The sequence below is a fragment of the Megascapheus bottae genome, chromosome 2 (genome assembly GCF_031878675.1).
Source record: "Megascapheus bottae isolate mThoBot1 chromosome 2, mThoBot2.hap1, whole genome shotgun sequence".
Classification (NCBI taxonomy): domain Eukaryota; kingdom Metazoa; phylum Chordata; class Mammalia; order Rodentia; family Geomyidae; genus Megascapheus; species Megascapheus bottae.
This window is the reverse complement of record NC_143510.1, coordinates 53,076,261-53,104,230: the sequence shown is the minus strand read 5'-3', so window position 1 is coordinate 53,104,230 and position 27,970 is coordinate 53,076,261. Positions and strand designations below refer to the sequence as shown.

Here is a 27,970-nt window from a genome sequence, read left to right as displayed (position 1 = left end):
CTCCATTAGGTGACAGGGTTATTATGTCTCCCAGGGTAACTCAACTCAACTGTCAATCTTGAGAACGGGCAAAAACAGCTTAGTAGTCGAAGATTTGGGTCTAATTTCTCGTTTTGGCACTTATGTATAAGTTCTGAATTTTACGTTTCTAAAAGACTCGGGAATAGGGCTTCGTTTCATATTTGTCTCTAGAGCAGCGGTCTTGTCGGAACCAGAAACTTCCATGGTCCCTAACCCCGCGGCGTACCCTCCCGTCCCAGACTTGGCAGCCCGGTCCACTTCACTCTCCTGCCCACAACTCCCGCACGCATTGCGCAGCACCGCAGGCGCCGCCAGACCGCCCACCACCTGACTCTCATTAAGTAGGTGCGCCTTTCCCCGCCTCCAGTGCTCTGCTTCCCCAGTGATTGGACGCGGGCGCTGTCCGTCCCAACCCGCAGGCTCCGCCCCCGCCTTGCCGCCCACCTAGACCCCAGCTGCCCTTCAGGTCCAGGTCTGCCCTGAGGGCGTGGGGGCACCTCGCCGGGGGCCCAGCCCAGGCGCAGGCCCCTCCTTCCGTCCCAGCCACACCCCCCCGACCCCTCTCCCTGTTCTCTGGAGCTCTGCGCCACACCGCTCGGCTCCCCCGCGCCCTGTCCGGCCGCTCCCCTCCGTCCTTGCCTCCCGCCCTCCCGGCACCGCACAGACGTCTCGGGCGCCCGGGCCGAGCGGGCGGCGCGCGGGGGCATGCGCTCCATGAGGGCCCTGCAGAGAGCGCTGAGCCAGGCGCGCGGGCACGGCCGGCGGGGAAGCTGGGGCCACCTGAGCCTGAGCCCGCTCTTCGGCGGGGGCGTCCGGCGCCACCTCAGTGAGGCCGCGGCGCGGGGCCGGGAGACGCCGCGCACCCACCAGCCGCAGCACCAGGATCAGTAAGGCTCGCGGGACGGGGACAGGGGCCCGGCTCGCTCCCACGCCCGCGGTGGTTCTCGCTCTTCCCCAGGCAGCTCTCTCCCCTCTGCGCTCTCCTCGCTCACTAGCCTGCGATGCCTTTGCCTTTAGATTTGGGGCTTTGGGTCCGCCGCGCTCGGGCGGTAACGTGTCCGCCGCCCGGGAGGGCGTTTGGGCAGGTCGGTCTTCGAGGTGGTGCCTGTCCCAGGTGCGTACTGAAAGCCCGGAACGCGGAGGGGCGCCCGGTGTTGTCGGGTGCACGTGTCTGAGTGCAGGGGTGTGCACACACACCCGCCCACCCCTCACCCGTCTTCGCCTCCCCCGCGGCGCTCGAGGGTGCCGACGAGGATGGGGGGCGGGGAATGGAACAGCTTCCTACCTCGGGTCCTAGTGCACTTGCGTCCTGTCTGTTTCTGCGTGTCCTTGGCGCGGGGAGTGAGAGTTGCGTGCGTTATACGGGTGCGCAGACGCCTGCGGATCTCTCTGTTGGGTGTGTTCGCGTAATCTATAAAATAAGGATGGTTTTCCAGAAGGTCTTTGAGTAGGGAGAATATTTATACTTCATGGTAGGATTCGAGTCATAAGACGTAGGTTTCCCAAACCAGACGTCAGACCTGGTTATTGGTACCGGTCAAGCTTCGTAATTAGGAAAGATTCCCTTCCTCTGGGCACACCTTCCGTCCTGGAGACTGAACTTCCCTCTCCTTCACTAACCAGGAATACTTGGTGGCTGTGCCTTCTTTGCCCTAAGATGCAGAATGCTGGAGGCAGGGAATCTTATCCTTCCCAGAAGTCCAGCTATACCCTGTCCAAGTAGCTCCTGCTTTTTTATTTTTATTTTTTTTATAGCAGTCACAGGAAATGGGCCATCTTCCCTGTCATTGACATCTACCTGATGATATTTAGAAATACATATACACCATAATTAAAGTAGCCAGACTGACAAAGCACTACCTCACCATTGCTGGAGTCCTTGTCCTGAGAGGTAAAACACCAATAAGTATTATTTATTATTAATCATTATGCAGTATTTTTTAGCCTCTTCTCAAAGAGATACCGAACATTGAAAGACATTCTGTCCTAATCTCCAGACCACTTCTTCCCAGAGCAAAGGTTTCACCTCCCTGGACTATCTTTGGCTTCCTCTACACACCCTCTCTAGTGGGATCAGTGATAGAATATCTTCAGGAGACTGGTTTTTCAGTTTATCGCTGCTTGTGCTTGTGGTAAAGGTCTTGCACAGTCCACCCTGATGAGAGGGGTTGACAATTCTGGAGTGGAATAGACTCTGGGAGTGTGATGTCACAAGGAGAAGGGGATCAGCAAAGAGGAAATGCCTTGTAATTCAAGTTCCTTGTTTAAAAAAAAAAAAAGTAAGCTTGGCATCTGTGGCTCACGCTTGTAGCATGGGATTTTTTTTTTTTTTTTTTTTTTGCCAGTCCTGGCCCTTGAACTCAGGGCTTGGACACTGTCCTTGGACACATTTTGTTCAAGGCCAGCACTCTGCCATTTGAGCCACAGCGCCACTTCTGACTTTGTGCATGTAGTACCAGGGATTCCTGCATGCTAGGTGAGCACTCTACCACTAGGCTAAGCTACTGGCCCCCTGTGGCTCACACTTGTAATCCTATCTACTCAGGAGACAGATCTGAGGTTCAAGATTCAAAGCCAGCCCAGGCTTTCAGCCCAGGCATAAAAGATGAAATTTGGTGAGACTCTTATCTCCAATTAACCACCAAAAAACCAGAAGTTGCACTGTGGCTCAAGTGGTAGAGGGAAAGCCTTGAGATGAACAGCACAGGGACAGCACCTAAGCCTAGAGTTCAAGCCCCATGAATGACTGATATATATATATATATATGTATGTATGTATGTATGTATGTATGTATGTATGTATGTATGTATCTCAGGCCAGGAGTATGGCCAAGTGGTAGAGCGCTCACAAAGCAAGCATGAAGCCCTGGGTTCCATTCTTTGGTACCACATACACAGAAAAAAGCTGGAAGTGGTGCTGTGGCTCAAGTGGTAGAGTGCTAGGCTTGAGAAAGCTCAAGGACAGTGCCCAAGCCCTGAGTTCAAGCCCTAGGACTGGCAAAAAAAAAGTTTCGATTAGAAAAAGAAACCAAGATGAATATACAGTACTTTTTTTTTGGGGGGGGTGTCTGTCGTGGGACTTGAACTCTGGGCCTGGCCACTGTCCCTGAGCTCTTCAGCTCAAGGCTACCATCCTCCCCCTTGAACCCCAGCACCACTTCCCGTTTTCTAGTGCTTAATTAGAGATAAGTCTCATGGACTTTAGTGCCTGGGCTGGCTTTGAATCTGGATGCTCAGATCTCAGCGTCCTGAGTACCAGGTATTTCAGGCATGAGCCACCAAGCCCAGCTGAATATACAGTATTGAGAAGAAAATAAGAATCCAAACATTAGAGATAATCCATTAATATTGTGATATATGCACATATATTGGTAGATATAATTTAACAAATATGAGATGATATTCATATTTTCCATAACCTATCTTTTTGGGGCTTGAACTCAGGGCCTGAGCACTGTCCCTGAGCAATTTTGCTCAGGGCTAGTACACTACCACTTAGAGCCACAACTCCACTTCCATTTTTTGAGTTACTAATTGGACACAGAGTATCAAAGGGACTTTTCTGCCTGGACTGGCTTTAAACTACAACCCTCAGCTTTCAGCCTCCTGAGAAGCTTGGATTATAGGTGTGAGTCACTGGGGCCTGGCTTTTTCTCCATTTATTAACAGCTATTACTGTCATTGAATATATGAGTATAACATCATTTTTTATTTTTATTTATTTATTTTTGTCCATCATGAGGCTTGAACTCTGGGCCTGGGTGTAATCTCTGAGGTCTTCAGCTCAAGGTTACTGTCCTTGAGCCACAACGCCACTTCTGATTTTTTGGTGGATAGTTGGAGATAAAAGTCTCACAGACTTTAGTGTCTGGGCTGGCTTTGAACCTTAATCCTCAGATCTCAGCCTCTTGAGTGGCTAGGCATGAAACATCAGTGCCTGGCTAAAATGATAGCTATTAAAAATTAATGTTATAGCCAGGCCAGGTGGCTTGTGCCTGTAATCCTAGCTACTCAGGAGGCTGAGATCTGAGGATTCCAGTTTGAAGCCAGCTCAGGCATATCATGTCATTGATATTCTACAGCCTTCTAGTGATATTTTATCTTCTTGCATCTATCTTGTACAGCCTTCAAGTGAAATACATGTTCATGTTCTTTTATCTGTTTTATACAAATTCTGTACATTTATACATATTGCTCTGTACCTTGCTTTTTTTTTTTTCTTTTTTTTTTTTTTGCCAGTCCTGGGCTTGAGCTCAGGGCCTGAGCATTGTCTTTGGTCTTTCTCAAGGCTAGAGCTCTACCACTTGAGCCTCAGCACCATTTCTAGCTTTTTTCTATGTATATGGTACCGAGGAATCGAATCCTGGTCTTCGGCATGCTAGGCAAGCACTCTACCACTAAGCCAAACTCCCAGCCCCTGTACCTTGCTTTTTTTACTTTTAACATTATATTGGTGATTGATCTCTCTGAATGATAGGCATACAACTTTTTTTTTTTTTTTTTTTTTTTTTTGCCAGTCTTGGGCTTGAGCTAAGGGCCTGAGCACTGTCCTTGGACTTTCTCAAGGCCAGAGCTCTACTACTTGAGGCTTAGCACCACTTCCGGCTTTTTTCTATGTATGTGGTACTGAGGAATGAAACCTGAATCTTCTCGCATGCTAGGCAAGCACTCTACTGCTAGGCCAAACTCCTGACCCAGTATACAGCTTTTTAAAAAAAGTTTTGGATGGCCGGGAGTTTGTCCTAGCAGTAGAGTGCTTGCCTAGCATGCACAAAGACCCAGGTTCAATTCCTTGGTACCACATACATAGGACAGGCAATTAAAAAAAAAAAAGTTTTGGAGATACCCAAAAGTGACATGGCATTATTTCTTGTCTTCTATAAGCAGAGACCTGCCTTCAGAGTTCTTCCCAATTCCCCTCTGTGATTAGTCCTCAGATAGTTTTTCCCTCTCCTCCACTATTGGCGCTTGTGTCATTGTGACTGTTGGAGCTCCCAGGAATAGAAAAACTCCCTCTTCCAGTGTTCTTCCTGGTTACAAACACACATAGGCCTAGACTGTGACAAGCTGCTGCTGCTGTTCCTGCTCCTGCACCTGTTCTTCCTCCTCCTCTTCTTCCTCCTCCTCCTCCTCCTCCATCTTCTTCCTAGTCCTAGGGCTTCCTAGTCCTAGAACTCAGGATCTGGGCACTGTCCAGAGCTACTTCCCGATTTTTCTGTTTGTGTGATAATACTAAGGAATTAAACTCAGGGCTTCATGCATGCTAGGCAAGTATTCTACCACTAACCCAATTCCCAGCCCTGTCTGTGACAAGCTTCTTGAGAGTCTTTGTTTATTTGAGGTACTAACATTTAGACTCAGGGCCTCATGTTTGCTAGGCAGGTACTCTACCACTTGAGCCATAACCCCAGTACCAAGAGCCTTTATTTTTAGTGTACTATTTCAATAGACAATATAACGAAGTGGTTCAAAATTTAAAATATACAAACTAGCCTTTGTGAAAAGTATTTCTTCCAACCTAACACTTTTTTTTTTTTTGCTTAGTACCTACTTTGCCTTTTTTTTACCTTTTCCTTCCTTCTTTTTTTCTTTTTCTTTTTTTTTTCTCCTGGTTTTGGGTCTTAAACTCAGGACCTGGGCTCTGTCCCTGGACCTTTTGGTGTTCAAGGCTATCACTCTACCACTTGAGCCACAATGCTGCTTTCTCCTTTTTCTGTTTATGTGGTACTGAGAAATCAAACCCAGGGCTTCATGTATGCTAGGCAAGTACTCACATTCCCAGCCTATCTTCTCTTATTTCCTATATACCATTCTAGAATTATTTTGTACCCTTTGTGTATGTGTGTATGCCTTTACTGGGGCTTGAACTCAGGGCCTGGATACTGTCCTTTAGTACCATGCACCACTTGAACCACAGCTCCACTTTTTCACTGTTGTTGTTCTCTCTCTCTCTCTTTCTTCCTTCCTTTCTTTTTTGTAATTTAGTGGAGATAAGAGTTTTACATACTTTCCTGCCTAGGCTAGCTTGAAACTGTGATCCTCAGATCTTAGACTCCTGAATAGCTAGGATTATAGTCACGAGTCACCAGCACCTGGCTCTAACTTCATGCTTAATTCTGCATAATATTATAACAAATAAATGATAAATTGTCTAATACACATTCAGGTTATTTCCAGTTTTATTATTTCTTACAATGCAATGAACAACTATGTTACTCTATAGGTATGTGTGTTCTTTTCCTGCAGGATAAATTCCTAGAAGACAAATTGTTGGGTTACAGGACTATGAAGAGTCTTAATCTCAGTTGTTGCTCATATTTGGAAATGATCTGATAAAATAATTCTTCTACATTTGTTACTATATTAACAGGAGAACTCTTGAAGACCATGAAAAAACATTCGATGGTTTAGAAATAGTACATGTCATAAACCAGTGGAAGACACATTTGGGGTCAATGAGCCCTTCCTAGCATGTAACTTGGTAATGATTATTGAAGACCTACTATGTGCTAGGGATTTTGCTCATTGCTATGAAGACATAAAACACAAAGACCTAGCAGTAAAGTAAGGGAGAATACTCTGACATTTAAGATGGAACATAAAATATACAGGGAGCATAAGCAAAATCTGGAGTTTAGAGGAAGGTTAAAGTTGACCTGGATATTTGATATTTAATCTGGACCTTGAAAGATCGGTAGGACTGTTAGATGAAGAGAAAAGTCATTCCGTGCAAAGCATAGCAAAGGCCAGGAAACCTCACAGTGCCTAGACAATACCTCCCCCCTCACTCTCTCTCTTTCTCTCTCTCTCTCTTTCTCTCTCTCTCTCTCCCTCTCCCCCCACCCCTCTCTGCTAGTCCTGGGGCTTGAACTTAGGGCCTGAGCACTGTCCAAGTGGAAGCTAGAGCTCTCCACTTGAGCCACAGCACCACTTCAAGCTTTTTCTATGTTTATGGTACCAAAGAATTGAACCTGGATCTTCAAGCATGCTAGGCAAGCAGACTACCACTAGGCCAAACTCCTGGCCTGAGATACCATCTCTTTACCTGTCATTACTGGAATGTGGAAAGGAAGGATGGCAAGCTTTAAAGACACCTGAATGTCATACCAAGAATTAAGAATTAGCTAGGGTACAATCCTGTAATCCCAGCATTTGGAAGGCTGAGGCAAGATAATTAGGAGTTTGAGGATACAGTGAAACCTGCCTCAAAGAAATAGAGAATTTACTTTAGGCACTAGGAAGTTATGTTAGGAAATATATAGGAAGATGTAAGAATGTTTGATGACTTCAGGTTTGGACTTGTTTAAGTTTCAATGCCATGGAACAAGAGGAAGTGTCTCGAAGGCAATTAGAAATAAAGGTCTGTAAGTCAGGCAGCTGGAGAGTAAGATTTATAGCATCTCAGAATCTATCAGGGATAAATGCATCTCTCAGGGAGGGATGTGGAATGACATTCACCTAATTATAAGTTCATGTTGAAGGCCGAGGAGCTGGGAGTTCTCAGGCTTCTGCCCTCCTATTTCTGCCTCCAAACAGTGATTCATCAGAAAGTGGCATGCTATCCCGCCTCGGTGATTTGCTGTTCTACACAATTGCCGAGGGACAGGAACGAATCCCTATCCACAAGTTCACTACTGTAAGTTACTTCCTACCTCTTTGGAGCACTAATCCCTTAGAATCCCTGAAAGCACGAGGCAGCTAGTCCGTAGGCTGCTATATGAGGACAGAGAAGACAGATGGGGAGTAGTACCAGATGCCTAGGCAGAATAGATAACCTCTGTCCAAAGGCTAAGAAATGAAACACTGACAAATGCTTAATTTAAAAAAAATCACCAGGCACTGGTGGCTCATGGCTGTAATCCTGGCTACTCAGGAGGCTGAGTTCAGAGTATTACAGTTCAAAGTCAGCCATGGTGGGAGTCTATGAGGCCCATATCTACAATAAACTACTAAAAAAGAGCTGGAAGTGGCACTATGGCTCAAGTGGTAGAGTGCTAGCCTTGAGTAAAAGAAGCTCAGGGACAGCACCGAGGCCCTAAATTCAAGGACTACTGTATGTGCATGTGTGCATACACACACACACATAACCAACCACATATATCAGAAACCCTGGTTGGTCTTCAAAGCTAGTCCTGGCTCTCTCTTTGCTTTTTTCTTTTAATTTTATTTTTGTTGTTGGGGTAATGTATAGAGGGTTTACACTTATATTCGCCAGATAGTAGGTGCATTACTTCTCACACAATGATACCCCTTGTGTTTTTGTCCCCATTTTCCTCCTCCTCCCCTCCCCTCTCTCTTAAGTCTCCAAATTCATTTATTTCGTTTGTAGTTGGGCTTGAGTGTTTTGGGAAAGATTATTAGGATTATATTATTTTCCTTTGAGCTGACTTTATGAGGCCTTTTCTTTCTCCTAAAGGCATTGAAGGCCACTGGACTACAGACATCAGATCCCCGGCTCCGGGACTGCATGACCCAGATGCACCGCTTGGTCCAAGAATCCAGCAGTGGTGGCCTTTTAGACCGAGATCTCTTCCGAAAGTGAGGGCTCCAAAGACAAGGGAACTGGCTCCCTGAACTGTCCTGTGGACAAGGACAAATCTGAGGAATTTTACAGTTCAGCTTAGTTTTTATTAGTTATTATACAAGTACTTTATTATATAAATACAAAAATCCTAACAATTTAAGCAAATGCTTTCCTTTCCCTCTCTACCCAGTCCTAGCCCCTTTCCGGAAGTAAGCATTGTTAGTAGATTAGTTAGCATCTTCTAGATACTGTCCTATATATTCACTAGATATTTGAATATTTGTAAACATGTAAATATGATTTAGGACTTCTAAAATATATAGAGGGGACATAATATACTTACTCTGTTATTTGCTTTTATCTCATATCCCAAAGCCATCTTCAGCCATCTTCCCATGTCATTGTAATCCATGATTTCAGAGGTAAAGAAATGAAACCTAGGGCTGGGAGTTTGGGCTAGTGGTAGAGTGCTTGCCTAGCATGCACAGAGACTTAGGTTCTATTCCTCAGTACCACATATATAGAAAAAGCTGGAAGTGGTGCTGTGGCTCAAGTGGTAGAGCACTAACCTTGAAAAAAAGCCCAAGGAAAGTGCTCAGACCCTGAGTTTAAGCCCAGGACTGGCAAAAAAAAAGAAAAAAAAAGCAAACCTAAAAAGATAAAGTGACTTGCTAAATATCAATAGCGATTGATTCCAAGCCAGATAACTACTTATAATCTTCTTTGTTCTCACATTCCATGGCTCTAGAATGAGCCCCAGCTGCATTTCTCCATCCTCCTAATGCACTTGTATCTGGGATCCAGGTGCATGAGCAGCAACATCGTGCTCCTGACCCAGGCATTCCGAAAGAAGTTTGTCATTCCTGATTTTGAGGAGTTCACTGGCCATGTGGATCGCATCTTTGAGGATGCCAAAGAGCTCACTGGAGGCAAAGTGAGAGCCAGGGGGGTAAGGGAGGGACAGGTGCTCTGGACCAGACAAAACTTGCTTCTCAGAATCTTTCTGGGGCTGAGAATCCCCCAGAATGCAGGAGAAGTAGAACCTTTAAAATTGGGACATTATATGTTTCTATCCACATGACTCCTAGAACAGGGAATCCTTGGTTCTAATGGAAACAGATGACATTAAAAAGTCAATTGAATGAATGAGATTAGCCAAGTCCAAGGAGACAAAAGGCGCATGATCTGCTTGATATGTAGGTGTTATATTTAATCAATGCAAGGGAGATGTTGGGATAAAGAGAATGAGAGAGGAAGAGGGACCAACAAAGCAAAGTGAAAAAATGTATATAACACCTGTTCTAGAAGCAATGAATTTATTGTCAGTGTTCAAGGAGTTAAACCTTATAGTTATATGTAAGACTAGAAGTTCTTGGGCCAGGAGTGTGGCCTAGTAGTAGCATGCTTGCCTAGCCAGCATGAGGACCTAGGTTTGATTCCTGGGTATTACATACATAGAAAAAGTGGAAATGGTGCTGTGTCGCAAGTGGTGCACAAGTGGTATCCTTGAGAAAGACCAAGGATAGTGCTCAGGCCGAGTTCAAGCCCCAGGATTGGCAAAAAAAGAAAAAAAGAAAAAAAACAAAACCCAAAAACTAGAGGTTCTTGTATATTTCAACATTTACAAATTTTGCAGTCTAGAAAGATGATGCTTAGTATTATAAAAATTTTTAAAAATGTTTGTAATATTAACTGTAACTATGCCACAGTACTGTAAAATATATGTAACCACTTAATCTAATTTAAAAATAAAAAGGGCCAGGAGTTTGGCCTAGCAGTAGAGTGCCTGCCTAGCATGCACAAAGACCAGGTTTCCATTCCTCAGTGCCACATACATAGAAAAAGCCGGAAATGATACTGTGGCTCAAGTGGTAGAGCTCTAACCTTGAGAAAGCCCAAAGAACAGTGCTCAGGCCCTGAGTTCAAGCTCCAGGACTGGCAAAAAAAAAAAAAAAAAAGAAAGAAAGGAAAAAAGAAAGAAAGAAAGAAAGAAAGGAGTCAACTGAAGCTTTCAAAGACACTTAGAATAATTAGAATAATGGATAAAGAGCCAAAAAGGGTAGTTGATCCCAGAATTTTTTTTTTTTTTTGTCCTTGTCCTGGGGCTTGAACTCAAGCAAGGCCTGGGCATTGTCTCTGCTCAAAGTTAGTGCTTTATCACTTGAGCCATAGCTCCACTTCTGACTTTTTTCCCCCAGTAGTTGGAGATAAGAGTCTTACAGACTTCCCTGCCTGGGCTGGCTTCCAGTCATAAACCTTAGATCTCAGCCCCCTGAGCAGCTAGGATTACAGGTGTGAGCCATCAGTGCCCAGTCTCCAGAATTCTTTTTATTTTATCCTTCCATGAACTTTAGTGCCAACTCTAAGCCTTGGGACTACAGAAAGATAAGATCCACTAGAATTTGGAAGATTTGGGTTTTTTCTGGGAGCAATAGTTAGAAGGGAACCATTCTTCATGTTAGAGACAGAATCTTATCCTTTATTAGAAGATTCTCCTGACCCTGAATCTCCCGCCCCCCCCTCTCTTTCTCTCTCTCTGTCAGTCATGGGGCTTGAACTCTGGGCCTAGGTGCTGTCCCTGAGCTCTTCAGCTCAAGGTTACTAACCCTACCCCTTGAGCCACAGCACGACTTCCGGTTTGGGGGTGATTAATTGGAGATAAGAGTCTCTCAGTCAGTCTTTAGTGCCTGGGCTGGCTTTGAACCTCCATCCTCAGATCTCAGCTTTCTGAAAAGCTAGATTAGAGGCATGAGCCATCATGCCCATCTCTAAATACATCTCTTTTCTTTTCCACATCCATCTCCTCTGTACCCACTCTTGCCTAGGTGGCAGCCTACATTCCTCAGCTGGCCAAGTCAAACCCAGACCTGTGGGGCGTCTCCCTGTGCACTGTGGATGGTCAGCGGTGAGATGGGTGAGAGGAGGGGGAGGGAAGGCTCAGGTGCTAAATAAAATAGAACCCCTTTCATGGTACTGTCTGTCTGCAGGCACTCTGTGGGCCACACAAAGATCCCCTTCTGCCTGCAGTCTTGCGTGAAACCCCTCACGTACGCCATCTCCATAAGTACACTAGGCACTGACTATGTGCACAAGTTTGTGGGCAAGGAGCCCAGTGGTCTGCGCTACAACAAGCTCTCTCTCAATGAGGAAGGTAAGCCACCTCAGGCTCAGACCACACTCACACCCCATAGCTTTCTTTTTCTTGTTCCTTTCCCTTTTCTTCCCTCTAAGTACTAACAGGTCTGACCCTGCTTAACTTCTGAGATCAGAGATTGGCCATTGGTATACAGATGTAGCCTCTGCCTTTTCTGATTAGCTCTATCCTTCCTTTCTCTTCAGCAAAAAAAACCTTTTGTTTGTCTAACTTACAGAATAAGCAGGCTGTAAAACAGACTTTCTTCAGTGGCTAATGAGATTCCGGTTGATTCATATTTCCTTAGGAATACCCCATAACCCCATGGTCAATGCTGGTGCCATTGTCGTCAGTTCCCTCATCAAGGTCAGTGCCACTGTCAGTTTTTGCTAGATACTATTCTCTAAGTGTCCTTGCTCAGCTCCTGGGAGCCCAGTGGTATGGATTCTTTGGAGGGTTACCAGGAGGCATGTAAAAGCACAGCAGGGACCCAGGAGTTGACAGTGTTTATAAGTGAGGCTGTGTTAGCCGAGCCCCACCCCACTGTTTCCTGCCCCAACCTGACTCTGGAACCCAGGGCTTCCTGGACCTTACAGAAGTGCACACCAAGTCCTGACCCCTGCCTAGACCAAGGGCCAAATGCCAGAGAGAAAGGGGGAGGACAGTGCTATTAGGCACTGATTGGCCACTCCTAGGTGAGACACTTGGAGAGAAAGGTGAATGGTCGGGCCAGGGCAGTTATTCACGTCACCTGGACCTGTGAGTTGGCCTTGAGCAAGGGTGTCAGGCAGGCCCATCAGCTGTAGGTCTCCCAGGGCTTGAGCAAGAACCTGAGAACAGCGTGGGCAGCGACATTCTAGAGCCAATCACAGCCCCTCTTGAGGAAGGTGGTGTTAAGAGCCCTTCCCCCTGGGGACTCGGGTGTCAGAGTTTCCTCCTCCTCCCCCCATGTATTGACTCTATAGCTGACATGTGCAGGAAGCAAAGAGTCTATGGTAGGAGACCAAGCCAAGTCTAACACATACTTCCTAAGCACTATCTACAGCCCAGCCTCTTGGACTTACCTTATCTCATTCCTATCTACGTCAGCTGTATTGAACTCAGCTAAAATCTTTAGCTTCAGAGCTAGTGATGTAGCTCAGCCGTAAAGCACTTGCCTAATGTGTAAGGCCCTGAGTTCAATTCCAGCACTGAAAAACAAATAAACCTTATCTTCTCAAAGGCTGAGATCTAGGTTTGAAGCCAACCTAGGGGCAGACAAATCCAAGAGACTTTTCAATTAAACAGCAAAAAGCTAGAATTAGAGATGCGGCTCAAGTGGTACACCAGCTATAAGTGAAAAAGCCAACCCAGGAGCAGATGGTTCACACCTATGATCCTAGCTACTCAGGAGGCTGTGATGTAAGGATCATGGTTCAGTGCTATCAGAAAACTGTAGCTTAAAGTGGTAGAGTGCTAGACTTGAGATGGAGAGTTCAGGGACAGTGTCTAGGTCCAGAGTTCAAGCCACATAACCCACAGCCAAGAGCTCTAGAAAGCTGAGCAAGAATGCAAGGTCCAGGCTGGGAGTTTGGCCTAGTGGTTAAAGTGCTTGCCTAGCATTCACAAAGACCCAGGTTTGATTCCTCACTACCACATACATACAAAAAAATCCAGAAGAGGTGCTGAGACTCAAGTGGTAGAGCTCTAGCCTTGAGAAAGTCCAAGGACAGTGCTCAGGCCCTGAGCTCAAGCCCAGGACTGGCAAAAAGAAAAAAAAAAAGAATACAAGGTCCAAAAGCTCAGGGACAGCATCCAGGCCATGAGTTCAAGACCCATGACCAACAACAACAAAAAGAATGTAAGATCTGGAGTTCAAGCCCTAGTATACACACATTCACATACACAATTACCTTCATTATTATAATTACCAATATAATTGAGTACTACAATATATGCAACAGATAGCCACATCCCATTTCTTATCCCATCTAGTATTGCAGATAGTATGGGAGTCAAGGCTTGGCTAGAGTAAGGCTCTATAGCACAGGGTATGAGGACCAGGGATACAAATGGGACTTAGGGACAGGATTAGAATCAGAAAAATGCTAAGTGGGAGTCAGGATGGGTTCAGATAGATGATGGAAGTAAAGGTGGCTCATACCAAACTACTCAGGAGGCTGAAATCTGAGGATCATCATCAAAACCAGTGTAGGCAGGAAAGTCTGTGAGACTTTTATCTCCAATTAACCATCAGAAGACCAGAAATGGAGCCTGTGGCTCAAAATGGTGAAGTGCTATCCTTAAGTAATAGTACCTAGACCCTGAGTTCAAGCCCCAGGACTAAACAACAACAAAAGGAAAGATGAGACCCAGGAGGGGTCAGGCTCATGGATGAATGAGGTTGTTTGAGACAGGGTCTCTTTATGTAGCCCAGGCTAGCCTCAAACTTTTGATCTTCCTGCCTCAGCTTCCCAAGTGTTAGGATAATAAGTGTGTACCACCATGTCGAATTGAATCCTCATTTCTTGATTTTTTTTCTGGTATTACTAGGATTAAACTCAGAGCCTGGTACTTCCAAAGGCAGGTGCTCGACCACTTGAGCCATGCCCCCAGCCCTCACTTTTCGGGCTTGTCTTTTTACTTTTTTTGTTTTGTGGTATTGGGGTTTTAACTGAAGCCTTGAACATTTTTCTATTCTTTCCCTTTTTTTTTGCCAGTCCTGGAGGTTGAACTCAGGGCTTGGGCATTGTCCTTGGACACTGTTTTTGCTCAAGGCTAGTGCTTTACCACTTGAGCCACAGTGCCACTTCCGCTCTTCCTGTGTATGTGGTACCAAAGAATCAAACCCAGGGCTTCATGCACGATAGATGAGCATTCTGCCACTAAGCTAAGCTCCCAGCCTGGCCTTGCAGTTTTGATAAGCAGGTGCTCAACTACTTGAGCCACACCCCATCCCAACTTAATTGGCTTGAATTTTTTGCCCAGAGCAGGTTTTGGACTGTGATTCTCCTACCTATATGTACCATGTAGCTAAGTCCACACACACCACTCCATCCAGCTTATTGGGCTAGATAAAATGTCCCTTACTTTTTCCCCCTAGAATGGCCCTGAAGTAAGATTCTCCTATACTCTACCTCTAGAGTTTCTGGATTACTATAGGAGTGTACCACCACACCTGGCATGGATGTTTTTCTGAGGTTTTTTTTTTTTTTTTTGGGGGGGGGGTGTATGTTTAGCATGTGGGGCTTCAACTCAGGGCCTTGGCACTATCTTTGCTCAAGAGTTAGTGCTCTACTATTTGAGCCACAACTCCTGCCACTTTTCTGGTGATTAATTGAAGAGTCTCCTACAGCTTGAACTCAGAGCTTAGGCATTGTCCTGGGCTTTCTTTTTTTTGGGGGGGAGGGGTCATGGGGCTTGAACTCTGGGCCTGAGCACTGTCCTTGAGCTGTTCAGCTCAAGGCTACCGATCAAACCCTTGAACCACATCCCCACTTCCCTTTTCTAGTGATTAATTGGAGATAAGAGTGTCCAATTCTTTAGTGCCCAAGCTGGCTTTGAAACTTGATCCTCAGATCTTAGCCTGCTGAGTAGCCAGGATTACAGGTGTGAGCCACTGCGCCTAGCTCTGTCCTGACCTTTTTTTTTTTTTTTGCTCAAGAGTAGTGCTCTACCACTTGAGTCATAGGTCCATATTTGACTTTTATTGGTTATCTGGAGATAAGTTGTATAGACATTACTGCTCAGGCTAGCTTTTTTTTTTTTTTTTTGCCAGTCCTGGGCTTGGGCTCAGGGCCTGAGCACTGTCCTTGGACTTTCTCAAGGCTAGAGCTCTACCACTTGAGCCTCAGCACCACTTCCAGCTTTTTCTATGTATGTGGTACTGAGGAATCAAACCCGGGTCTTCGTGCATGGTAGGCAAGCACTCTACCACTATGCCAAACTCCCAGTCCCTCAGGCTAGCTTTGAATCATGATCCTCAGATCTCAACCTTCTAAGTAGCTAGGATTACAAGTATGAACAACTGGCACCTGGCTCATGGTTTGATTGTATATATGTGCTGGTGTGATTGTGTATATTTGCCAGTTCTGGGTCTTGAACTCAGGGCCTGGGCACTGTCCTTGGACACTTTTTGCTCAAGGCTAGTGCTCTGCCACTTGAGCCACAGCACCACTTCCAACTTTTTCTAAATATGTGGTACCAAGGAATCTAACCTGGGACTTTGTTCATGCTACGCAAGCACTTTACCACTAGGCTACACTCCCACCTCTGGTCCTGGGTCTTGAACTCAGGGCCTGGGCATTGTCCTTGAGCCCAAGTGCTCTAGCACTCTACTACTAGAGTCACAGCTCCACTTCCAGCTTTTTGGTGGTTATTGGAGACAAGAATCTCGACTTTGTGTAGAAAAACATGAGAAGGGGTATCAATGTGTGAGAAGTAATGCACCTACTGCCTGATTAATGTAACCCCTCCATACATTATCCCAACAACTTTAAAAAAAAATGGAATTCGACTTTGCTGTACTGACTAGCTTTGAACCACAATCCTAAGGTTTCAGCCTCCTGAGTAGCTAGAACTACAGGCACAAGACTCAGGCAACCAGCTTCATTGTTTGCTTTTTGGTTTTTCTTTTATTGTCCTGTTCTGGGGCGTGAACTCAGGGCCTGAGCACTGTCCTTGGGTTTTCTCAAGGCTAGCGCTCTACTATTTGAGCCACAGCAACACTTCCAGCTTTTTTTTTTTTTCTATGTATGTGGTACTGAGGAATCGAACCCAGGTCTTCATGCATGCTGGGCAAGCACTCTATCACTACGCCAAAATTCCCGACCCTCATGGTTTGATTTTTGAGATTACTATTTTTAGGTATGTGTTACATACTAGGTATTATGGTTTGTTTTTCTTTTTGCCAGTCCTGGACTTGAACTCAGGGCCAGAGCACTGTCTTTGGGTTTTATCAAGGCTAGCACTCTACCACTTGAGCCATAGCATCACTTCCTGCTTTTTCTATATATGTGGTACTAAGGAATTGAACCCAGGGCTTCATGCATGCTAGGCAAGCACTCTATCACTGGGCCACACTCCCAGCCCTGTTGTTTTTTGTTGTTGTTGTTGGTGGTGGTGGTCATGGGACTTGAACTCTGGGTTTGGGCACTGTTCCTGAGCTCTTCAGCTCAAGGCTAACACCCTACCCCTGGAGCCACAGTGCCAATTCCCAGCCCTGTTTTTCGCTGTTGTTTTTGAAAGCATCAGGTATGGTGGGGCATATCTGTAGTGCTAGCTATCCATGAATGAGGTGGGAGGATCACTTGAGTTCACAGGCTGCAAACAATCCTGCACAACATTAGTGAGACCTGCCTCCAAGAAAACGAAAAGAAAAGCCACTGTAAACATTAACACATTCATAGTAGCAAGGCTAGTCTAACACTTCAAGTCAACTAGGTTCTTCTGACCCTGTCTCTGGCATCCTTCCAGGACTGAAATACTGACATCTCTGTCTTTCTCTACAGATGGACTGTAACAAAGCAGAGAAGTTTGATTTTGTAAGTTCTTTGCTACTCAGCTCCTGGCTGCCTTTCTCCATGTCATGCTGTCCTCCCTAGCTGCCCCAAATGCCTGGCTCTAAGCATCAAGTGCACCAGCTCACACTAGGAGCCCTATGTCCCAGGAATGGGAAAGTGCTGGCCTCAGGGAGGAAAGCCTGTGGATGTCCCTGCCCTCTTAAGCAAAGCTGAGATATGCTCCAAAGGGATCATAGGGGCTAGTAAGCCTGGGATGTGTTTAGTAGGAATCCTTAGTCAAGTGGCGCTTGCCTTGCCTCTCTTCTCTTCCAGGTGTTGCAATATCTGAACAAAATGGCTGGGAATGAATTCATGGGGTTCAGCAATGCCACGTAAGGCCCTATGCAGAAGACTGGCTGAACACACTAGTGTTGTGTGTAGATGGGGTGGGGTGAGAGGAAAGAGATTACAGGGGATCCTTGGCATCCCAGCTTCCTCTGAGCCCCTTCTTTGGCTTTCCTTACCTTTGTGAAATAATTTGTTGCATTTCTAATCATTATAAAATGAGAGGCAGTGTAGTACGTGTGCTGAAGTCCTTGTCAAGACCCACCAAGTTTCCTATCTAAATGGCTAGGTATCTTTGGTGTTTTTTTGTTTAGTACACGTTACAACAAAGCTATGAGAGTGTTTGCTTAGACTGATACTGTGAGAAATTAGAAAGGGGCTCATTCACTGTTAGCACATATGATGGAGTTCTGTTTCTCAGGCAGGTAATTTTTTCTTCTCCCCACCTCTCAAGTTTCCAGTACTAAATTGGGTGTTTGCTTCAGATTCCAGTCAGAAAAGGAAACGGGGGACCGAAATTATGCCATCGGCTACTATCTCAAGGAAAAGAAGGTAACTGGGAGAGGCCAGTAGACAAGGTCCCTATGAATTCTGCCTGTGGTTGAAGGCAATTGGGACTGGCTTGTCAGCCTAGACCCTGGCAGTCTCATGTATGGCTTGAACAGAATGCTCTCCCCTCTTCTTTTTTGCAGTGCTTTCCCAAGGGGGTGGACATGATGGCTGCCCTCGATCTCTACTTCCAGGTAAGCAAAACACTCTCAAGGTTGAGGAAACAGGACTGCCCTCTGACTCACACCAGACATTCCTCTCTGGTGGTTGTCAGAAACCCCAAAGGTGCCTCAGAATATGACTCTATACACTAAGAGCAGTGCTCCTTCTGTTCTGCCTGATCACCTGTCGCTTGTTTCTACAGTTGTGCTCCGTGGAGGTCACTTGTGAATCAGGCAGTGTCATGGCAGCCACCCTGGCCAATGGAGGGATCTGTCCCATCACAGGCGAGAGTGTGCTGAGTGCTGAAGCTGTGCGCAACACCCTCAGCCTCATGCATTCCTGTGGCATGTATGACTTCTCTGGCCAGTTTGCCTTCCACGTGAGTGTTTCTGGCCCTGTCACTCCTCTGTCATGCACACAGGGTCAGGAAGAGAAGACACTGATCTCTAAAGTAGCGGCTTGTTCCTGTTTCCCATTCATAAGCTTGCAGCCCAATGACAATATATCACAAACATACCACATCCCTCAAGTATGCAGGCACATGAGTTACTCCTGTGCAAGCGTTTACAAGGCTGGCTCGCCTCTTCATTTCAGTTTATATGTCACCTCTAGGAAGAGACTTATTTTTAGTTTATCTGGCAAGCTTTACCATGTTGGATCACTGAGCTGTATCTGCAGCTCTAGAAGAGACTTTTCTGACTGCCCTTTTTCAAACAAATCTACTCCTTCCTCTCCACAGCACTCTATTTCTCAGGGTTGAATGGAATTGTTTTATCTCTTACCCTAGAATGTAAGTTACATGAAAGACTTCGCACTAGTTTCAGCATAGCATCCAGCAAGCATACTCAATAATATTTCAATAAACATTTCCTAATTATCCAGGGACTGGGAGAGGACGGCATTGAGAAAAGAAGCTAATTAATAAGCCCAAAGATTAAGCTGGGTTGTGGCCTTGTCTAGGCATTCACTTGAAATACCCTACCTTGTTTGTGTCCCTACACCTCAGGAACCCACAGCTCATCCTCAGCATCAAATCTGTTCCCTAGGTGGGCCTGCCTGCCAAGTCAGCTGTGTCAGGAGCCATCCTCCTTGTGGTACCCAATGTCATGGGAATGATGTGTCTGTCACCACCATTGGACAAGCTAGGGAACAGCCAAAGGGGTATCAGCTTCTGCCAGGTGAGTAGCTTTGTGTATCCTACTTAATACTTAACAACTGAACAAGTTCATGGTGGCCACTTTATTTTAAGCAAATAAAGCAATTTTGAGCTCCTATCCAGTGCAACTGGACAAGCTATTGTTATACCTTTGACTTACAATTCTAGAAGTTGGTGTCTCTTTTTAATTTCCACAACTATGACAACCTGAGGCACTGTGCTCGGAAGTTAGACCCACGGCGTGAAGGCGGAGAAGTTCGGGTAAGGAAAACCCCAGATGGCTTGGCAGGACTTCTCAGAATAAAATAATCTGTTACATTTCACAAATAAGCATCCATGGAAGAGGGTTACAAGGCAGAGCTGGGCCTGGGTGTATTCAAAGCCACAGTTAATCTCACATGGTGTATTTGTGTTCCAGAACAAGACTGTGGTGAACCTGTTATTTGCTGCCTATAGTGGAGATGTCTCAGCTCTTCGGAGGTAATTCTACTGTATATCAAATATACACAATAAAATACTGGTCAGAGTTCTTATTAGGAGGCAACAAAGCAAGACAAAGTACACCAACTTTAAGGGTAGCCAGAATGGACAAAAATTGCATTTATATGAGACAGAAAACAAAATACTACCCATGTAAGTACTTAATTAGTGGCAGTCACTGTTTATTGAGTGCTAAGTGCATGGTCCCAGAAGGCAAGGATCCTGTCTCAGGTGGACTAACAATATCCACAAATACACACTATACCCAGGAGCCAGTGATGCTTCTGGAAGCATGCTCCCATACTGAAAGTGGGACAAAGTCTTACCAGTTACAAAACAAATCATATGGACTGGGATCATAGCCTAGTGGTAGAGTGCTTGCCTAGTATGCACGAAGACCAGGATTTGATTCCTTGGTACCACATATACATAGCCAGAAGTGGTATTGTAGCTCAAGTGGCAGAGTACTAACCTTGAGGAAACAGTGGCCAAGGAACTGCCCAGGCCCTGAGTCAAGCCCCAGGACTGGCAAGCACACACACACACACACACACACACACACACATTATACAATATCATTTTACTTTTCCTGGAACCCATTCAATCTAACCCAACTACAGAAAGAACACAGATGATTCTAGACTGATCTGGATAACTCTAGCTGCTTTCTACTATTCTCAGGTTTGCTTTATCAGCTATGGATATGGAACAGAAAGACTATGACTCTCGCACAGCCCTGCATATTGCTGCTGCTGAAGGTACTTAAAGGGTGGGAGAGGGGAGTCAGTGTGAGACCCTTTCTTTTCTACCAAAAGTGTACCCATTATGTGAATAGCCAGCCTATTACTGAGTATTGGCAGCAAAATACCAAGGCCTTTTCTCTTCTCCGCTTGGTGTAGACTCTAGTTGCCAAGGGTCTGTACCAGAGTTCAAGACCCATATCCTCCTTTCATGCATGCTAGACAAGCATTCTACTACTAAGCCAAATTCCCAGCCCCTTCTTTCACTTTCTGCCCATTTTCCTAGGACACATTGAAGTTGTTAAATTCCTGATCGAGGCTTGCAGAGTAAATCCTTTTGCCAAGGACCGGTGAGTAGGATTAGGCTAAAAGTGAAGACAATGGTACAACCTCATCATTACCACCTCCCAGCCACCAGCCACCGTGCACATGCATAGAGCTATGGCATTCCCTGTATCTTTGCCTGATCATGTTCACTGTTCTGTCAGGTGGGGAAACATTCCTCTGGATGATGCTGTGCAATTCAATCACCTGGAGGTGGTCAAACTGCTTCAAGATTATCAGGACTCCTACACACTCTCTGAAACTCAGGCTGAGGCAGCAGCTGGGACCCTGTCCAAAGAGAACTTAGAGAGTATGGTGTGAGCACAAGTCATGGACAGATCCCCACTCAAAGAAAAGCATGAGCTGGCCACATACCTAACCCATGCAAACTACTATGAAGAGATGCTTCAGTGAGAACCAAGGCCATTTGGTGACATAAAGCAGTACTTTCTGTGAGTCAAAACACCCCATCCTTCTATGAATAGAGCACAGAGAAGGCCTTAACGAACACCTGTAGTACAGCTATCTACAAAAACACAGCTATGGCCTAATTGCTTGGCCCATTTAAAAAAAAAAAAAAAAAAACCAGGTTTCCTCTTTCCCTGAAGAAACCACCATGAGAAAGACTTCAAAGAAGGGACTCTAGCTACCATGTACGTATGTATATCCCAGAGGAAAAGAAAGAAGTGCCCGTGCACCTAGATTTAGTACTGTGAAAGTCTGTCCCCAAAGCCAAAACATGCTGCTGCTACTGCTAACAGCAGTTTTATAGACAGAGAAAAGTATTTTGTGCTCAAATAAAGTTTAATTACACAAATCATTTTTTGTTAAACCTAGTCATTCTTTTTCCCCTAGGGGTTTCTAATTTCATCACCATCATAGAAGGCAAAATAAGGTAGAGCCACAGAGTCTGACAAAACCCAAACAATTAATATTTCACATATATATATATTCATTTGTTCTACTAGGTTTTTCTCAACACGCAATACTGTTTTAGGTTAAGTATATCCTGTTGCCAAGGAAAAATGGGGTTTGGGTCTACATGGGCTAAAAACTGGATTATGCAAAACTCCATTCTGCTTTTCTCAGGAAGTTTCAATTATGGCAGATATGAAGATGGAACTTCATAAGAATAAAGCTTCTGGTGCTAATCCTTTAGATATCTCCCTAGAGTCTCTTCCCCTTTGGTAAAAGCTGTAACTGGCACAATGACAGAGTAGCTGGATGTCAGAGGTACATGGACTAAGGTAGCTGGACATTGTTAGGATAGCTGCAGCTGTATGGGGCTGAGGGTTTGTGGCACTGAGGTACTAGGGAAGGAAAAATACCTTCTCACTGACCCACTGAGTGAATGAAATACCCAAGGAGCCAGAGCCTAGATTTTGTAGGTGCTATAGAAAAAGGGCCAAGTCACTGACTGTACCACTCCTGCAGCCAGAGGTAGAAACAATTCACTCTGGAGAGGTCTGGTGAGCCCCCAACACACAAGTTAACATGTGGGTAAGGGAAAGAGAGGTATCAAGGTTAATATACTGGATTAGAACTGAAAGGCAAGATTCCAAGACTAACAGTCTGAGTAGCTAAAGGAGCCAAGACAGGGAAAATATACCCACTATAATTTAGAAAACTGGCAGTTGGAAATGGAGCTGTGGCTCAAGGGGTAGGGTAGTAGCCTTGAGCTGAAGAGCTCAGGGACAGTGCCCAAGCCCATAGTTCAAGCCCCAGGACCGACAGAAGAAAAATAAACCAGAAAACTGGCAGCAATTTGAGGGGAAACAGGACAGAACAGATGACCTGACACCGAATTGTGGGAGGTTGGAGTTGGGAGGTACTGATTGCTTGGAGCAAAGTAAAACAGCTTCAGACATTTTCAACAGCAAGCTGACCAAAAAGCTACTTCAATAATGGGCACGCTAGAGACCCTCTGGCACCTCAAGCCCTGAGTGAGTCAGCAGCTCTCCATCCCAAAGGGCAAAAGCGGGCACCACTGGACCCCGAAAATCTGTCTGTAGAGTGTATATCACAGAGAGCTGGCTCACATCCACCAGGCTCAGCTTCTTGGCCTCATACTCCAGCAGCAGCCCCACCTTCTCTGGTTGCCCAATTCCCTCAATTGGGGCTTTCTCGTTGGCCAACATGGTGTGCCACTTGCGCTGGGCATAGGAGAACACCCAGGAACGGTCATCAACACCGATGCAGCTATCGCGGGGCATGTCCACATCCGCCACTCCTATCCGGAATTGCTGGGAGCGTTTCACTGTCACCTCCCAGTAGTGTCTGCCATCGGTGACTGCTGTGTCTGCCAGCACCACTGCCCACTCTCGGAAGCGCTCCGCATTCAGGGCCACCTGAGTGGGCTCCAATCCCACTAAGCCATACTTGACACCTGTGTCCCCTTTGAAGAGTGCCAGGCTGCTGTGGGCCGTTTTTTCTTCCAGTTTAAAACTGACGCCTGCGGGCGGAGCAAAAAAAAAAAAAAGGCTGGGTTTCACAAAGGCTTAAGAAGCTTAAGACTGGTGATCGGAAGCCGGCAGTCAGGACAGAACGACGAGGAAGCAGGGACGAGTCAGGATGCCAAGATGGCAAGACTAAAGTGGGGTGGCATTACACAGCAACAACTCAAGACTGAGCAAGCCTCAGCAGAAGTGAGCGAAGTCGAGAATCCTAAGACTGCGGCGGGTGGGGGAGGGGACGCGGCGGGAGGGGACCCGCGTTCTCCGAGCAGCTTGGGGAGTGAGAAAGCGGAAAGTGCTTCCGAGGTAAAAGAGAGCACAAGGAAGTAACGACCCTACCTCTCCGGGCTTCCCCGGCAGCAACCCCCCATCGTGTGGCTCCCCAGCGGCACAAGCGCGCAAAGGACAGCGCCATCTTACGCCATGGATACACGGGGCACGCCCCCATGCGGGAGGCCCGAGGCCCACGTGGTGGGCCAGGCGGCCGCGCAGCGTGATGACGCAGGGAGCCAGCGCCCGAGGCGGGAGTAGCCATCTTAGTGGTTTTCTGCGGTCAGGCTGCCGCGCAGGGTGCTGACGTAGGTAGCCAGCGCCGAGGCGGGAGTAGCCATCTTAGTGGTTTTCTGCTGTCAGGCTGCCGCGCAGCGTGATGACGCAGGGGGCCAGCGCCCGAGGCGGGAGTAGCCATCTTAGTGGTTTTCTGTGGTCAGGCTGCCGCGCAGAATGATGACGTAGATATCCAGCGCCGGAGGTGGGAGTAGCCATCTTAGTAGTTTTCTGCTGTTGTGGAGTTTTTCTGTTACTTTCCGTATGTGAGTGGAGAAGGACTGCTCATATTTGAACTAAATAGGACTCTTAGAGAAAATAACCAGATGCTTAGAAGTATGTATTTGTAATATCCCAGTCACGGGCTGGACCCCCCAGCAATAGAGTCACCAGCACTCAGTGAACCGAGCTAGGAGTCAGTTTAATAGCAGTGCAGCGGCTACTCTGCACCTTCGGGCTGATAGAGAGCAGCCCGGATCTTCACTGGGGCTGAGCTTTTAAAGCTAAACAGCAGGCGCAGGTGGTAGTCACCGTATGATGTCACTTTATAATGCCCATAGTCTATAACCACAAGGATGAAACCACATGCGCAGGTGATCCAGCAGGTTGAGCATTTTTACAAAAAAACCATTTGGCAGCTAAGCCGGCCAGGTTATTACAGTATTTTTTTAACCAAAATATAAATTTTTCTTAAGATGTAATCTCCGGGCCGGGAGTTTGGCCTAGTGGAAGAGTGCTTGCCTTGCATGCACGAAGACCCGGGTTTTGGTTCCTCGGTATCACGTACGTGGGAGGGGCGGGGGAGATGTAATCTCCGTGTTAAAATTGACAAGTTTAATTTACTGCACCAAGTAAGTAAGCTTAGCCACTTACATATTTGTGTGTGTGTGTGTGATCCTGAGACTAGAATTCCAGGCCTAGGCACTCAGGGCCCAAGCATGAACCTTGAGCAGGTGGCTGCCTTTTAAATTTTTGTTTTGTTTTGTTTTGTTTTTTTCCATTCCTGGGCTTGAGCTCAGGGCCTGAGCACTGTCCTTGGACTTTCTCAGACTTTTAAGTATTTTTAAAGTTATTCTCTCCACAAACAGGGAGCTTTTCTTTTCCACAACCAGCACCATATACTATAGTTTCTTAGTAATTCTGCTAGGAGTTTCAGATGTTGAATAAGCTGCCTTAAAGATATTTCAGAGCTCCTTTGGGTAATTATATCTTGTGTAGGTGCACCTTTACATATTCCTTTCTTTAGAACTGAAACACTGTAAGCACCATCCCAGAAAACCACATGGATACAAAGCACATAAAAGAAAGCAAGATTTAATATCCACCAAAGCAGCCAGACTGATCTTCCACGATAGAGAAGAGTGAATTGCTCTTAGGCAAGGGAGGTAATTATCGGGAGGCGGGCAGCTGGAGCCCAGCAAAGGGGCCCGGAGCAGGAAATCTTTGAAGTTGCAGCAGGACCCTGGAGATAATCAGCCGTCCTGGGCCAAACATCCTGTATCTGGCACATAACTGAGACAATACATTCTATAGCCAGGGCCAAACATCCTATAGGTGGCTTATGGTCAGAAGACCTTCTAAATTGGAACACATAGGTTCAGGCACCTTATATCTGAACACTAGAGATAGCATGTGACCCAAAATGGGCACTGGGACTAAGCATGTCGCTGACACAGTTGGGCCTGTGGATATGTGCACTTTTGGGTGGGAATGGACTCGAGGCACATGCCATTTGGGAATGGGCACCTGTGGCCAGGCCTGGCCTGTGGATGCCCCAAGATGAGGGATGCTAACCTAAAATGGAGCAAATATGCCTACAAACACAAATACCAAATAGAATAATTTTAATCTACTTGCACTACACTAAAAACTTACCTCTCCTGAAAAACATGTTGGTCTTCCAGTTGAAAGAACTAGTATTTTGCTTCAAAGATTATCATTTCTCAAAATTACCATACAATATGTAATATTAAGTCTTTATTCACCCATAGATGTATTGTGGGAAACATTTACATCTTCCTTTTTGGTAAGTAGTCAGGTACTCTACTACTTGTGCTATGTTCCTAGTCAATAATTTTTTTTCTTTTTGGTGCCAGTCCTGGGGCTTGAACTCAGGGCCTGGGCAATGTCCTTGAGTTTTCTTAAGGCTAGCGCTCTACTACTTGAGCCATAGCACCACTTTCCAGCTTTTTCTGTATATGTTTTACCGGGAAATTGAACCCAGGGCTTTGTGATGCAAGGTGAACACTCTACCACTAAGCCAGGCTCCTAGCCCTCAATGATTATTTTTGAATGAATAAAGGACCGTAGAAAAGAGAGTTTTTGGGCCAGGAGTTTGGCCTAGTGGTTAAAGTGCTTGCCTAGCATGCATGAAGACCCGGGTTCGATTCCTTGGTACCACATACACAGAAAAAAGCCGGAAGTGGTGCTGAGGCTCAAGTGGTAGAGCTCTAGCCTTGAGAAAATCCAAGGACAGTGCTCAGGCCCTGAGCTCAAGCCCAGGACTGGCACAAAAAAAAAAAAAAAAAAAAAAAAAGGAGTTTTATGTGTACATCTTCAGAGTGCAGTAGCCTACTCTTTCCACCAGGGTTCAGTCTGGCCAAGCTTTGAAGGTGAACTTGCTTCAGCAAAGTGCTGATTTATAGAGCACCCACACATTGCGTTTCATAGTAAGGAATGACATGACATGAGGACTAAAACAATCAGTACACAATACTTGTCACAAGACACACCTCCATTGTTTTATTCCCTACTCAGAATAAATTTGCCTGCAATTGCTTACATCACTTTACTTTAAATTTGTTTTATTGCTGGGGCCAGGAATTTGGCCTAATGGTAGATTGCTTGCCTAGCATGTACAAAGCCCTGGGTTCCATTCCACAGTACAACATATACGGAAAAAGCTGGAAATGGTGTGGCTCAAGTGGAAGAGCGCTAGACTTGAGAAATCTCAGGGACAATGCTCAAGCCCTGAGTTTAAGCCCTAAGACTGGCAAAATAATATTGTTCTTATAAAGGTTGTATATTGAGGAATAACAGTTATATAAGTCAGATAAAGAGTACATTTCTTTTTGGACAATGTTACCTCTTCTCTCTCTCACTTTCCCAGTTTTTCCCTCCTGTCCTCCCCCCACACACACAACACACAAATTATATAGTCTATTTTCTTTTTTTCTTCAGGTGTGAGTCACCACTCCCAACTTGTACAGTTTATTTTCAACATAGTATCTATTGAGTACCACTGCTGCATTTATTCACCCTTGGCTCCTCCACTTCTGTTTCCCTTGTTACCCTCCCAAAGACAGATAAACAAGACAAAAAGAAGAGAAAACAAAAACAATAGAGGAAAAAAACTTTTTGTTTCCTGGGATTTTTTGTTTTTTGTCAGTCATGGGACTTGAACTCTGGGTCTGGGCGCTGTCCTGGAGCTCTTCAGCTCAAGATTAGTGCTCCACCACTTCTGGCTTGCAGATAGTTAATTGGAGATAAGAGTCTCACCGACTTTTTGTGCTGGGGCTGGCTTTGAACCACGATCCTCCAATCTCAGCCTCCTGAGTAGCTAGAATTATAGGCATGAGTCACCGGTACCCGGCTCCTGGAGTAAATATTTTACATGATCAGAGGCACATATCCATTGCACTTTGTATTCCTCTCCTAAGAATATCATCCTTTACAATATTTTACTTTTATTGACTAGCCATTCATCTGATAAATTCACCTCCACTATTCAGATCATTTACATGTCTCTTTTTTTTTTTTTGCCAGTCCTGGGCTTGAGCTCAGGGCTTGAGTACTGTCCTTGGACTTTCTCAAGGCTAGCACTCTACCACTTGAGCCTAAGCACCACTTCTGGCTTTTTGCTATGTATGTGGGGTAACGAGGAATCGAACCCGGGTCTCTGTGCATGCTAAGCAAGCACTCTACCGCTAGGCCAAACTCCCAGCCCTACATGCCTCTTTATTAAATAAATAAATAATTTTTTTTGTGGGTCATGGGACTTGAACTCTGGGCCTGGGCGCTGTCCCTGAGCTCTTCAACTCAAAACTACCACCCTACT

The 27,970-nt window shown here is 45.7% G+C and overlaps 2 protein-coding genes across 4 annotated transcripts; one reads left to right on the top strand and one right to left on the bottom strand.

Moving 5' to 3' along the window:
* Positions 1–563: 563 nt before the first annotated feature.
* On the top strand, positions 564–21,734 carry Gls2 (glutaminase 2). 3 transcript variants are annotated; one of them, XM_090327353.1, is made up of 18 exons: positions 564–908; positions 7,558–7,657; positions 8,438–8,559; positions 9,350–9,479; positions 11,371–11,450; positions 11,533–11,696; positions 11,986–12,044; positions 17,168–17,200; positions 17,492–17,550; positions 17,989–18,055; positions 18,196–18,246; positions 18,417–18,593; positions 19,261–19,392; positions 19,542–19,631; positions 19,789–19,850; positions 20,532–20,608; positions 20,877–20,940; positions 21,079–21,734. In XM_090327353.1, the coding sequence occupies exons 1-18, from the start codon at positions 727–729 to the stop codon at positions 21,233–21,235; spliced, it is 1,806 nt and encodes a 601-aa protein (XP_090183479.1). In that variant the 5' UTR covers positions 564–726; the 3' UTR covers positions 21,236–21,734. The 3 variants fall into 3 exon arrangements, with proteins under 3 accessions (XP_090183479.1, XP_090183477.1, XP_090183482.1); XM_090327351.1 differs by having other exon boundaries at positions 569–908; positions 19,539–19,631; XM_090327356.1 differs by lacking the exon at positions 564–908 and adding an exon at positions 976–1,135 and having other exon boundaries at positions 19,539–19,631.
* Positions 21,722–23,824, bottom strand: Spryd4 (SPRY domain containing 4). Its single transcript, XM_090327366.1, has 2 exons — positions 23,707–23,824; positions 21,722–23,366 (listed from the first exon to the last, which is right to left on the bottom strand). Exons 1-2 carry the CDS (start codon positions 23,813–23,815, stop codon positions 22,828–22,830), a joined length of 648 nt encoding a protein of 215 aa, XP_090183492.1. The 5' UTR covers positions 23,816–23,824; the 3' UTR covers positions 21,722–22,827.
* Positions 23,825–27,970: the final 4,146 nt, after the last annotated feature.